Here is a 14,415-nt window from a genome sequence, read left to right as displayed (position 1 = left end):
CGGACCCCTTCCTCCCCCCAGCTGCGCTTCAGAATCCTGTCCATGAATATCACAAACACAATCAAAGACAAGGGATAGCCCTGGTGGAGGCCAACACCCACCATAATCGTGTTTGACTTTGTGCAAGTATGTGGACACAGCGATCACTTTGGTCATACAGGGACCGGATGGAGCAGCAACCCCAGTGCCATGTCTTCCTGCAGTACACCCCACAAAACTCCCTGTGGGACGTGGTTGTATGCGTTCTCCAAGTCCACAGTGCACATGTAGACTAGATGGGCAAGCTCCCACAACCCCTCTGGCTTCTTTGAGGCCAACCAAAAGTCCATCTTTGCAGCCGCTTCTACAATGAAGGATTTAACATGGGCCACTCGGATTCCATGTCCCCAACCTCCCCTGGGATGCGCAAAAAAATTCCTCTGGAGGTGGGAGTTGAAGACCTCATGAATAGGGGACTCTGCCAGATGTTCCTAGTTCACCCCCATTACGTGTTTGGATTTACTAGGTCTTCCTGGCAGCTTTTCCCAGCATCTGATCCAACTCACTACCAGGCGGTGATCAGTTGACAGCTCTGCTCCTCTCTTCACTCAGAGTGTCCAAGACACACGGCCGTAGATCTGATGGTACAACCACAAAGTCAATCATCGATCTTTGGCCTAGGGCGTTCTGGTACCAAGTACACTTATGAACCTCCCTGTGTTTGAACATGGTGTTCATTATGGCCGATTCATGAATAGCACAGAAGTCCAGTAACATCACACTGCTTGGGTTCAAATCAGGCAGGCTGTTCCTCCCAATCACCCCCCTCCAGGTTCCTCCATTATTGCCCACGTGAGTATTGAAGGTTTAAGTCCCCCAGGAAAACTATAAAGACCCTGGTCCGTACCCTTTCTTGGACACTGCCCAGAGACTCCAAGAAGGCCGGGTACTCTGTACTGCTGTTCGATGCATACGCACAAACAACAGTCAGAGACCTCCTCTAAGCTACTCGCAGTCCAACTGGGGCCACCTTCTTGTTCCTTGGGAAGAACTCCAACACAGTGGCATTCAGCTGGGGACTTGTGAGTATCCCCACGCTCGCCCAATGTCTCTCACCTTGGGCAACTTCCGAAAAAGCAAGAGTCAAGCTCCTCGCCAGGAGTTTGATTCCTCAACTGGCCTCGTGTGCAAAGGTGAGCCTAACTATCTAGTTGGTGTAGCTCTCCCTCCCACACCAGCTCTGGTTCCCCGCCAGAGAGGTGAAGTTCCCCGTCCCCAGAGCCAGTCTGCGACACCAGGAGTCAGCATGCCCGGGTCCACGCCCCTGCCTTTCTCTGGCACACAATGCACCTGGCCCCAATGCGAGTCCATGTGGGTGGTGGGCAGGGTAGCTCCATGTCATTCATTTGGGATGAACCCGGCCCCATGGCCCTAGGCCTGGCCACCTGATGCTTGTTGGCGAGTCCCCCCCTCCCCGAGTGTCCCCATGTTGGGCGAGGTACTCTTTTCCCTCAAGTGTGGTTTCATCAAGGTTTTCTTGAACCGCTCTTAGTCTGGCCCCTCCCGTAGGATCACTTTGCCTTGGGAGACCCTACCAGGAGCTATTAGCCCCGGACAACACAGCTCCAAGGTTCACTGATACAAGCAAACCCCTCCACCACATTAAGTTGGTGGAAGGATAATAAAATAAACTCAAAAGACAACTTTATAATTTGTTCACATTTTTTATTTTCTTCCTAAAGAGGGCCGTCCTCTTTATTATGAACAAAACATTTCATCACTTTTTAAAAAGTGTTTCCAAGTGGAGAGCGAACAGAAAGACGACTGATAACAAAAACAATAAATAGTTTGTGAAGCCTTCGAGCAGACAGAAGATTCCTGTTTGTGTCACTTCTACGACTGATATCATGATAACCATGAACATGTCAGACAGTGTAAACCTGGTACATGATGCTGTCAGGATGTGAGCTACACCACCCTGAAGGAAGGATTCATGTTAACAGCCAGTCCAGCTCATGAGTACAAACCTACTGATGGTGGAGTGGGGACGGGCTCTTGTATTTGTCTGGACGTTGTGATCCAGATCCTCTTTACACCCCAAAACAGGTCATTTAAGTCAAAACAAACAAACACTACTGTCGTGGATAAACCAGGAATAAAAAACTAATTCCCTTTGGACGCCTTGATGGGAAGTGATGGACGTCGGCCGGAGTGATGGAGGCCGAGGTGTTGGCAGGTCGTCATGGGAGGAAGGGTCCACATGAGGAGGAGGAGGAGGAGGAGGGTGAGGAAGAGGAGGGGGGGGGGGGTGTTTCCTCTGCATCCTCTCATTCTATATCGTCTTCGCTCAGACTCTGTGCACTCACAATACGCTGCAGGACAGAAAGACAACACAAACAGAGACAGACACACATTAAAGAGTTAACAGGGTGAAGTTACCAATCAGGATGAAGATGGACTGTCAAATTCAAGGTAATTTCCATGAGTGTTTCCTTTTTATGCAACCTTATACTCCACTACATCTCAGAGGTAAATATTATACTTTGTACACTGGCTCTAGATAGGACCATTAGCATTTTCATGTTTACACATGAGCCGCTGTAGCCAAGCAGTGTCAGCAAAACACAATTTGTTTTTTCATACCCTCAATAATAGCGTACACTTGATTTTAAGGTGTCTAAAACATGTTTTGCTGCTTCCCCGTCCACAGCAGTAGATTACTTAGCTTCTAGGGCTGCCCCCTAACAGTCGACCAGAAAGGTCATTAGTCAGCAAAACTTCATTGGTCGCTTAGTCGCAGGACAAAACAAGAAACAAATATGAAACTCTATTAGGAGCTGCACCTTGTCAAAATATATCCAAACCTACAGTATATGACTGGACCATGTGTGACTTTACTTTGAAAGGACAGACACAGGAAGTGTCCACGCTCTGCAGTCAGACAGGAGTCAGGTTAATTTCCAGGGCTGGTACCTGCGGTTATTCCACAGGCTAGTTAATAACATGTCGGGCAGGAAATCCAAAGTGTGGCATCATTTTGAGAAGGTGAAGGACGAACCCAAGGTGATATGTAAACTCATCTTCATTGGTCGACTACAAACATGACGTATCATGTGAAACATGGAAGTAGCTACATGCCCATTAGCCCACAGCGTCATTAACAGGCGGCTCGCTCAGTGTGTGACGTGCACTTGGAGATAAAATATAGGCCTATATTAATGAAGGTTCATTAGTACGGTTTGTATTTCTCTGTAATGTAGCACAGTGTTAACAATGTTACTGATACTATTCTTTCTCACACCTTCAACTCAGACCACCAAAATATATCATTTAGCGTCCATGTCAGACTCCTGCCTGCTTCACCAAACTGGGCCGTGCCGACTGACATCTACTGTGTGTAATACACTGACTATAGATAAGTGTCCCATACAACCCTCTTCAAAAAAATCCAAGCTTTCCCTTTAAGTGAGCTTTTCAATGCAGGACTTTTACTTGAAGTGTTTTCACTGTGTGGTTTTAGTATTTTTACTGCAGTAAACCATATTTACTATATACTTTACTTTTTCCACCACTAAAATGTGAAGTGAGCTCTGATCAGCTGCTGGTTTCTGGTCCATTAACACATTATATGATGAGAATTGTTCTTTAATAAACTCCCCATCTTCAACATCAGACTCATCACAAGGAGATTTCATTTCAAAAAGTCCCTTTAGTTGTTTTTGATAAGTTGTTTTATTTGTGAAAATTTTGTTTTCATGTCGAGTCCTTAACTTATTGTCTGATCTTTATATTTGTCTTTATTGATACTGTGTGATTTTAAACTGTTTGTTCTGGTGGTTCTTGTTTCTGTGTGAGAGAACATGAAGACTAGCGGAGAACCATGTAAAGACTAAAGAATGAAGTGTGTGGCCCACCTGGCTGATGCTGGGCAGTTTGGTGAGCAGCATCTGGAAGACGGGTGGAGGCAGAGTCTGCTGCAGCACCTGCAACAGCTGCTGAGGCTGACCGCACACCGCGATGGCGTTGGTCAGGTGGTCCACACCTTTCTCATAGTCTCCTGTGGAGCGAAGCACAAGCACGAGACGTTAAGATGCACTGAGAGACTCCACACAGACCAGAGGAAGGACTCTGACACAAGAACCACTGAAATCCCATGAATCTGACTGTGAAGGAGGTGTTACCTTGAGCCAGCAGAAAAAAAATGTGTTTAAAATCAGGTCTAAATATGAGGAAGAACAAACCTCACCATCAGAGCTGCAGTCAGAGGTGGAGCGAGACTGGAAAGACAACATTTCTGCGTCACCTTCCTTAAACTTCCTTAAAGGTTGACAAGTGTCGCAGTAGAGTTCAGACAGTTGAGACGGACCTGTGTCTCTTAGAAAAAACATTAAACTGACTTCATCAGGTCTTTGTCAACAACACGGCAGAGTGTCTGCTGAACACTGGTGAGTACAGCTGATCATATTTACTGTTTCTGGAGATATAATAGGTAACAAGGTAACGTGAGATTTTCATGTCCGTGTTGTCTGAAGCTATTCTATATATTTGTTGAGTTGTGTACTTACACTGTCCAGAATGTTTCCAACTATACTGAGAAATCTGTAATTTTATTTGAGGTAGCAGTTCACTTTGTGTGATAGCCTGTCAACAACGTCGTACCCCCTTTACTCCCTTTAACGACACGTCATTCCAAATCAAACTATTTCACAAAATTATACACAGTTACAGTAATACCACATCTTTGTTGTGTTAATCCTCTAGTAACACGCACAGTACACAGGTCCTTTGATGCAGCAGGTTGTCTACATGAACACGTGGTTAAAAGGAAGTATCTCCCTGGTCTAACACAAAGATGGCTCTGACTCTCTGACTGTCCAGACTCTGCACACAAATCACACCAACACAGCTCCTGTGTCAGCCAATCAGAACCCCTGTTGCTGCTCCGATACATTTGTGTTACCACGTGCGTAGGCGGCAGCGTAGGGTCTGCCACACAAGTATAAATCCCCCTTAAGGCTGAGCCCAGCCCAACTCATTTCAGCCACTTGTATCTGCGATCTCATTCTTTGGGTCATGACCTGAAGCTCATGAGGTAGATGGGCCATTGATCAAAAGCTTTTCCTTCTGGCTCAGCTCTCTCTTCACCACGTCAGTCCGCTGATCCATCTCACGCTCCATTCTACCCTCACTTGTGAACAAGACCCTGAGATATTTGAACTCCTTTGCCTGGGGCAGTAACTCTCTCCCAACCTGTTATAAACTGTTATTTCACTAAAATGTTTTTGCATTTTTGAGTCACTGAGAAATATTTTACTATACTTTACAACTTCATCAGTTTTTTCCCCTTACCATAACGCACACTGATTTGTTGTGAACTGACAGCTGATTTCAGGAAGTGTTACGGCACAGTGTGGTGTTGGTGCTCACCTTTGCCAGGCCTGCCCTCTCTTTGGCTGCCTTCTGCTTTCTCCTCCCTGCAACACAAACACAACACAAACACCACACTCAGTCAGAGGCCACGTGATCAGGTTTACTACATTAAAATCCACCGCTGATGCACCAAGAAAACAACAAGCTGTGTTTTTTTTTGCGGTTTAACTATTCCTTCAAAAGTTGAAATGACTTTGGTCGAACTTGTTTAATCACTGACAGCTGACAAGTCTCCATTATACTGTCACTTCCTGGTGTTATGGCACAGAGCGACCACTGGATGGATCACAACACAAAGGAACAACCAGCATGGAGTCACTGTACTGTTAACCAAACACTGACACACCTTGATGACGCCTTTTTAGAATCGTCCAGGAAGTTGTTTGAGCTGCCAGTAGTATTGAGTATTCTTATGCTGGGTTCACACTACACAACAGTTTTGTCTGTTCCAACAGTCATTATGTCACATTAGGTGACTGTGGAGTCATAAAGTCGTGCCGTGACTTGGCTGACAGACATGACAGACTACATGTTGGTCCATGACCAATCATACCTGGGCGTCTTTCATGCTGTGTGATGTCATCAGATTATTCTTGTCCTATCTTCATTATTATTAGTATTATATCAGTCACTGTGTCTGTTCATGTCTCAGCTGAAATGTTACTGTAGTAACGTAAAAAGCATCCCCAGATGGGCGGAGCTACATTTGAAGTAGCGCACTAAATCTTCCACAGGAAGTTCCTGCAAATGTTTCACAATAAAAGCCTTTTTTAGAAAATGAAGGGATTCTCTCAGCTGAGACTATGAGTGTCGTACGCAATAATCCATTGCTTTATCTTGTGTAGTGTGTCATAGTAGACGACGTCCCCACAGAAAGTCTAGCATGTTTGATTTTCTTCTCCCGTCACAGCCGTCACTTTGACCAATAGGAACACAGAGCGATCTGCTGCCGTGGAAACTGTAGGACAGCAACAGCCCAGGCTTTTAGATATTTCCTGTAGGGACGTTAGCACACAGAGTAAAAAGGAAACAGCAGAGGCACTTTATCAACCCGCTGAGTACTGCCATTAGCATCAAGCTAGCAAAGAATGTTCTTTCTTCATAATGGAGGATATAAAGGAATAAAATAAAACAATAGTGGCAGAGTTGAGACACCGTACGACACCACATTGGGCTATAATCGGGCTGATATCATGTAGTCTGAACCCGGCATTACTCTTCCACTTTTCACATTGTGCCTACACTGCTCAGTGCTTCCACTAAAAACATGTAACTAGATCACAGGTTAGCTTCTATTCATGCTAAGTCAAGGAAAAAAAATGTGATTAAAATCAGGTCTAAATATGAGGAAGAACAAACCTCACCGTCAGAGCTGCAGTCAGAGGTGGAGCGAAACTGGAAAGACAACATTTCTGCGTCACCTTCCTTAAACTTCCTTAAAGGTTGACAAGTGTCGCAGTAGAGTTCAGACAGTTGAGACGGATCTGTGTCTCTTAGAAAAAACATTAAACTGACTTCATCAGGTCTTTGTCAACAACACGGCAGAGTGTCTGCTGAACACTGGTGAGTACAGCTGATCATATTTACTGTTTCTGGAGATATAATAGGTAACAAGGTAACGTGAGATTTTCATGTCCGTGTTGTCTGAAGCTATTCTATATATTTGTTGAGTTGTGTACTTACACTGTCCAGAATGTTTCCAACTATACTGAGAAATCTGTAATTTTATTTGAGGTAGCAGTTCACTTTGTGTGATAGCCTGTCAACAACGTCGTACCCCCTTTACTCCCTTTAACGACACGTCATTCCAAATCAAACTATTTCACAAAATTATACACAGTTACAGTAATACCACATCTTTGTTGTGTTAATCCTCTAGTAACACGCACAGTACACAGGTCCTTTGATGCAGCAGGTTGTCTACATGAACACGTGGTTAAAAGGAAGTATCTCCCTGGTCTAACACAAAGATGGCTCTGACTCTCTGACTGTCCAGACTCTGCACACAAATCACACCAACACAGCTCCCGTGTCAGCCAATCAGAACCCCTGTTGCTGCTCCGATACATCTGTGTTACACTTTTCCTTCCTACTGTCTGATTTTAGCAGGAGGCCACGATGACGACAGAGGACCTTTTGAACGCTCTGGAGGATCTGACAGAAGATGACTTTAAGAACTTCAAATGGCACCTGGAGCAGCCTGACATCCTGGAAGGCTACCAAGCCATCAAAGTGTCCAAACTGGAGGAAGCAGAAAGGCGGGACACAGTGAATGTGATGGCGAGCAGCTATACACTGGATGGAGCTCTGAATGTGACCAAGAAGGTCTTAGAGAAGATCAACAGGAATGATCTGGTGCAGAGTCTGTCAGACACCAGCTCAGGACCACGAGGTCAGTGAGACTCTATCTGTATTTTCAACCTGTATTGTTCACGCCTGATTCATTTCAGAAGTGACGGTGCAAAAAGTATGTGTGTGTGTGTGTGTGTGTGTGTGTGTGTGTGCAGGGCCGTGCTGCCCATAGGGCAGGTTAGGCAAATGCTAGAGGCACCAGCATGCCAGGGGGCGCCAGAGAGTGAGGTGTTTTTTTCTTTCTTTCGTTTTCTTCCCCATTCTATTCGAAAAATTAGACAATACACTACAAAACAACAACAGTAAATATAGCCATACGTCTTTAAATAATAATGAAATAATATTTCTAATTTAAATTTCTTCTGCTGCCTGCCTGGCATCCTTCTGCCTCTCTCTGGCAGGCAGCACCAATTTCGCCACGGTCCCTCCCCCCTCCCCCCGCTACCTGCCGTCTTCTGTAATGTGATGCTGCTGAGTGACAAACTGACAGTCAGGTGCCTCCTGCCATGCTAATGCCATCATGAAGAGGCAAAAGCCCTCTGGGGCGCAGTTAAAAAAAAAAGAAAATAAGAGGAGAAGAAACGTGAACAAGACCGAGGTAATGATGTGATGAAACACTTCATCTAAAATGGTAGAAACACAACCAGTGTCAGAAATTAGCAAGGGCCACGGGCCATTTGGCCCGCAATTTATCCAAGAATGCCCCCAAAAGCCATGTTCCGGGGGCCAAAATTGCCCCCAGGTTTTCGAAACAACTGTATGTATTTATATTTTTAACAGTATTACAATCTGACATTAAAGTATAATTTTATTTTCATTAAATTAATTTACCGCCACGTCTACAACTCATTTTCCAGACATAATCAACGAGATTGCACTGATTACGTGAGAGTAATCTGACAGAGAAGGGGAGGGGGCTTTGCTGTACCATAAGTAATTAACCATTTCTTGGGTGATCTGTGTCGACACAATGACAAATTAATGAAAAATTAAGGTAGAATGAATGTTAAATTTTAAATTAACTTACTTCCAGGATTGCATCTAAGGAATTTATAGTAATTTGGCCTTTTTAACAGTAAAAGTAACTGTAATGTGGTGAAACATTAGTACTGCAATCAGTAGATTAATGGTTAAATCATCACATTTAAACTGGTTGAATTATAGGAAATCTGAGTGATATTTTGCAACCATAACTTTATGTAACCCATTATTTATTTCATTTATAATGGTTTCTACTGAAGAGTGAAGACACTATCTTAGTTGGTTTTGCTTTTCATGTGCTTATTGTTAGAACATAATTACAATTTTTTAATGGCCCCCAAACATTTTGAAAATGCCCCCATTTTTTAGACCGTGGGGGCCAAAATTGCCCCCAGAATATTTTGTTAATTTCATACCCTGAACTCAACCTAAGTTACAGTTACTTAAGCACTTGCAAGCTAACGTCAGCTCATTAGCCGCTAATGATTAGCGGTTAGGCTACTGCTATGTGACGTCAATGTTACTGCGACTTCATTAGCCACTTGTTTTAGGAACACTTTCAGCATTCAGCTAGAGTTAATGTCAGTTAATGTTGCTCCCATCTTAGAGAAAGTTGGAAAGAAAGACTCAAAGTGTTTGATGGAATGAATAAGCAACATGATTTAATATATTGGCCTAACTTTTCTTTTAATGTTTAATGTTAGTGTGCTGCTGCACAAACCACTCACTGTTTACCAACCAGGCATATATTCATATACTGTATATTTATGTTTTCCAATTTTCAGATTTGTGCAATTTGTGATGTTACAGTTGCATTTTTTATATTTTGGCTGTTTGCTGTGTTTAAAATGCCAGTAGATCAAGGCAGGCTGTAATGTTAGGTGCTATTATGGTTATGCCGTGATGGTTTCACAATCAACAACTATTAATGATTAATATATTGTAAAAGCCCAGTTTGTCAAATATACGTATCTCCTCTTTATCCCCCACCTCTGCAAATCCTGGGCCTAATGTAAGTGCAGCCACCTCATCCACCTCAGCACCAAGTGATGCAGCCTCTGCCTCAAGTGCATCTCCCAGTCCCTCCCACACACAGACTGCCAGTGGAGAATTAAGTGGAGAAATAAGATCACATTCTCCGATCCCCTCTACCTCAGCGCAGCCTGCCAGTGGAGACACAGGTAAGATTACACATTCTCCTGTCCCCTCTACTTCAGTGCAGTGCAGCCTGCCAGTGCCACTCTCTCTCACCCTCTATTGGACTTAGAACTGAGAATCAATGATGCATGTTGCACTGTCTGCAACTGAAGGTTGTATAAAAAAGTTTCTTGTGTGCAGTACCTTTTATTTTGTGTCTTTATTGCAATGTAACATTTGTTTAATAATTAATAAAAGAGACATTTTTTCAAGAAGGGGGCGCCAGCAAATATCGTGACTAGGGTGCCAAATTGGTCAGGCACGGCCCTGTGTGTGTGTCTACGTGTGTGTCTACATGTGTCTGTGTGAGAGTGGGTGCACACACACAGGATAGAGAAAGACCAGTGGGCCAGTGCCAGGAAGGGTCTTACAGGCTGATTTTGTGGCACATTGCATGACACTATTGACAGGTGTCACTCAGAGAAATGAAAGAGCAAATGTTTCAGTCATCTCCATGGTAACCAGACACGCCCTGCGTTTTTTTAGTCCAAGTCTATATGTGTGGTATTAAGTGAAGTGTAATCTGCACAGACAGCAGAAATCCCACAAATATCCCGCAGTATGTGTTTTTAACTTACTGACCAAATATTCATTGATCAATCTGCTCCCAATCTGTCTCTAAGCTGCAGATTCCCCTCCCTCGCCACGGTGGACTGGTTAATAAAATCAATGAATCAATGAAACAGTCGATTTCTTTCCATGGTGATATTAAAGCTATCTTGGTTCAGTAAATGTCTGCTATCAGTCAGGCTGGTGAAGGCAGTTTGAACGGCCGCTGTCCTCTCAGCTCTGCAGGAGCAGAGACGCTGAATGCAGGTCAGAGTCGTCAGGGATTTAAAACTACTATCTCCATAGCGACAACAGTAACATTACCGATCACAAGAGGGTTGTAGCCTATTTTTTGCAATGCTGAAATGGAGCTAAGGTTATCGATTAATAGACTGCCAGAACCCTTCAGAAAAAGAGAGAACAGCTGTTTCTACTGCTGCCCTCTTCCTGCTGATTTTGATCAGATCATTTTTCATAAACTGAAAATATAGCCTCCTCAAATCTCTGCTAGTGCTGAGTTCTTATGATAGTGCTCTGATTAATAAATGCATTTGATTTTGAAGCAGTGGCTCTTTGTTGAGGTTTGGCAGTTTCTGCCCTTTCTATTCTTTTGCATGGTTAAATCAATGCATTTTCTTTTAATGGGAAAAAAAGCCCCCTCAGTCCTGTCCACTTTAACTTGAATAGAGACACAGAGGGGAGACAGGTTAGGTCTGATCTGTTCTGTTCATTTACAGCAGTGAGCTAATATAAAAAATAACAACTAATATAAACTAATGTAATGTAAGCTTCCACTGATACCTTACCACTTCCTGCATGTGCATCAAATAATGTGGAGGTCTGCAGTGAAAATATTTTGTCTCTGCTTTTCTTTTCACACAATGTGTGTAGATATGGCTGCTGCAAACACTCTGCCATCTGAGGATCAGATCAGAGAGAGGGCAGAGCAACAAGCTGCCAAACCAGGAGAAGTTCCCTGTGACGTCTGCACTGGAACCAAACTGAAGGCCCTGAAGTCCTGCCTGGTGTGTCTGGCCTCCTACTGTGAGACTCACCTGGAGCCTCATCTGACAATGTCAGGCCTGAAAAGACATCAGCTGATCGACCCTGTGGAGAACCTGGAAGACAGGATGTGTACGAAGCACGATAAACCTCTGGAGCTGTTCTGTAAGACTGACCAGACTTGTGTCTGTATACTCTGCACTGTTTTAGACCACAAGACACATGATGCTGTTCCTCTGAAAGAAGAATATGAAGAAAAGAAGGCTGAGCTGGGGAAGACAGAGGCTGAAATTCAGCAGATGATCCAGAAGAGACAACTGAAGATTCAGGAGATCAAACACTCAGTCGACCTCAGTGAGAAAGATGCAGACAGAGAGATAGCAGAAGGTGCTCAGGTCTTCACTGCTCTGAAGGAGTCTGTTGAGAGAGGCCTGAATGAGCTCATCAGCACCATTAAAGAGAAGAAGAAAACGACACAGAAACAGGCTGAAGGATTCATCAAAGAGCTGGAACAGGAAATCTCTGAGCTGAAGAAGAGAAGCACTGAGGTGGAGCAGCTCTCACACTCTGAAGACCACCTCCATCTTCTCCAGGGTGTCCAGTCCCTGAAAGCTCCTCAACTCTCCAAAGACTGGACAGAGGTCAGCATCTGTCCACCATCATATGAGGGGACTGTGGTGAGAGCTGTGTCTCAGCTGGAGGAGACACTCAGTGAACAGATGAAGAAGCTACTTGCTGTGTCTGAGCTGAAGAGGGTCCAGCAGTATGCAGTGGATGTGACTCTTGATCCTGATACAGCAAATCCCTATCTCATCCTGTCTGATGATGGGAAACAAGTGAAATGTGGTGATGTGAAGAAAAATCTCCCAGACAACCCAGAGAGATTTTCTCGTTACTCTATTATTTTAGCAAAGCAGAGTTTCTCTTCAGGCAGATTTTACTTCGAGGTTCAAGTTAAAGGAAAGACTAACTGGGATTTAGGAGTGGCCAGAGAGTCGGTCAAAAGGAAGGGAGACATCATACTGAGACCTCAGGATGGTTACTGGACTATTTGGTTGAGAAATGGAAATAAATATGACGCTAATGCCGGCCCTCCAGTCCGTCTCTCTCTGAAGTCTCGTCCTCAGAAGGTGGGGGTGTTTGTGGATTATGAGGAGGGTCTGGTCTCCTTTTATGACGTAGATGCTGCAGCTCTTATCTACTCCTTTACTGGCTGCTCCTTCACTGAGAAACTCTTCCCATACTTCCGTCCCTGTAATAATGATGGTGGTAAAAACTCTGCACCTCTGATCATCTCTCCTGTCAGAGTAAAATAATCACTTATTTCATGTACTGATTTATTTCTATTCAAAGAAACATGTATTGTGAATCCTGTATAGTTCACGTCTTATTTTCTGCAGAATCTGTTCACTGTGCTGATGTACACTTCATTGTTAAGATGTTTTATTGTTTGTATCCCATCACACAGGCAGCATGTTAATCTGACACTTTCATGTCTTCAACTCTGCATCATGACACAAACTTTATGTGGAGAATATCTGTTTAAACCTCTGTTAAACCCACAGACATTTACTCTCACTGACAGAAGAAATCACTGTTTGTAAAGACGCCAAATATGTCAGGCTGCAGTTTGACTTTGAACAAATTTGGGAAAAAATACTGCAAATTTTTCTTTTTGATTTTTTACTTGATTCATTTATCTGGGAAGTGGTTTGATAATTACTGGTGACTTTGGACAGGTTTAATGTGTTTTGTGAACACTGGTGAGATGGTTTATGAGTCACAGAAATCTGTAAATATGTGATTGTTGAATAAAATAAAGTAGTTGTTTAACACAAGGCCTGAGTAAGCAGTGACTTGAACATTAAACACTGAACAGAAAAGCCTGGTTTATACATAAGTTATATTTCCTGACAAACACACTGTGTTTCCTGTGGCTGCTTCACAATAAAAGCCCCCTTGTTTTTCATCACTTGGATGCTTTTAATGTGAAGCAGTGTCAGGAGGAAATGTTTGTTTCCACTAGCAGTGACTGAATCCAGTCCGGCTGTAGGAGAGTGAACAGTAACAGTGAGGCTGATATCAATGAGACAGAATTACACTGGATTACATGCTGCATCGTTTCCTGTCAGTCCCTCATGTGTGTGAAGGCCATCACCACTGACAATGGACACTACTATATACAGAGAGGGAATTACTGACTCTAAATACATGATATAGCTTTTTATACCAGCCATAAATATCATGAAACATGGGGTTTGATTCAATAAAAATCTGCAGTGTCAGGCTTTGTCATATGTTGAGCACAAGTTGCTTTAACTTCCACAGTTCTTCTTGCAGGTAACAAGACTGACAACAATAACTTTAGTTTTCTATGTTGTGAGTTGACCTTATATTTTCAAGACAAATGTCATCACTGCCAACAAATGGTGTATAATCTCTCTGACAGAGTCATCAACAATAACTGATGAGTGCAGGGTATTAATGTAACTTGTCAACATTTGTGGAGACCTGACAGCCTTCCTCATGTCTGACCACTTGGACATGACTCCCTGCTACACTGCAGCAACAACAGGCCTCCATGTAGACCACTAACTGGTGTTATGACACACAACGACCACTAGATGGATCACAACACAAAGGAATGATGAGCCCAGAGTTACTGTACTGCTGCCACGCAGAGCACCAAACACTCCTCATACATGTGAGAGAGGAGTTCATTTATTATCTCAGTCATCATCATCTGATGCAGAAAGGAAATCAAATATGATTTAAAAAGCAATGATTGTCTTGTTGATTTTTTATTTGATGATACATGTATTTGTTGTATGATTTGATGGTGACATGTCTTTACATCAAGGACAACAGTAAAAATAAGCTGTGGACTTTACCGTGTTATCAGATATGTGTGGTGTCTCTCTCTGT

The 14,415-nt window shown here is 43.4% G+C and overlaps 2 protein-coding genes across 3 annotated transcripts; one reads left to right on the top strand and one right to left on the bottom strand.

Moving 5' to 3' along the window:
• Positions 1 to 1,683: 1,683 nt before the first annotated feature.
• Positions 1,684 to 5,977, bottom strand: LOC144462562 (mitochondrial import receptor subunit TOM20 homolog). Its single transcript, XM_078166630.1, has 5 exons — positions 5,963 to 5,977; positions 5,630 to 5,685; positions 5,407 to 5,453; positions 3,894 to 4,036; positions 1,684 to 2,351 (listed from the first exon to the last, which is right to left on the bottom strand). The coding sequence occupies exons 1-5, from the start codon at positions 5,975 to 5,977 to the stop codon at positions 2,307 to 2,309; spliced, it is 306 nt and encodes a 101-aa protein (XP_078022756.1). The 3' UTR covers positions 1,684 to 2,306.
• An 810-nt stretch (positions 5,978 to 6,787) lies between these two features.
• LOC144462526 (E3 ubiquitin-protein ligase TRIM21-like) lies at positions 6,788 to 14,393 on the top strand. 2 transcript variants are annotated; one of them, XM_078166540.1, is made up of 4 exons: positions 6,788 to 6,972; positions 7,519 to 7,801; positions 9,765 to 9,923; positions 11,380 to 14,393. In XM_078166540.1, the coding sequence occupies exons 2-4, from the start codon at positions 7,528 to 7,530 to the stop codon at positions 12,804 to 12,806; spliced, it is 1,860 nt and encodes a 619-aa protein (XP_078022666.1). In that variant the 5' UTR covers positions 6,788 to 6,972; positions 7,519 to 7,527; the 3' UTR covers positions 12,807 to 14,393. The 2 variants fall into 2 exon arrangements, with proteins under 2 accessions (XP_078022666.1, XP_078022665.1); XM_078166539.1 differs by having other exon boundaries at positions 6,789 to 6,972; positions 7,516 to 7,801.
• The last annotated feature ends 22 nt before the right edge of the window (positions 14,394 to 14,415 follow it).

The sequence above is a fragment of the Epinephelus lanceolatus genome, chromosome 3, assembly GCF_041903045.1.
Source record: "Epinephelus lanceolatus isolate andai-2023 chromosome 3, ASM4190304v1, whole genome shotgun sequence".
In the NCBI taxonomy this organism is placed as follows: domain Eukaryota; kingdom Metazoa; phylum Chordata; class Actinopteri; order Perciformes; family Serranidae; genus Epinephelus; species Epinephelus lanceolatus.
This window is presented reverse-complemented; position numbering and strand designations above follow the sequence as displayed.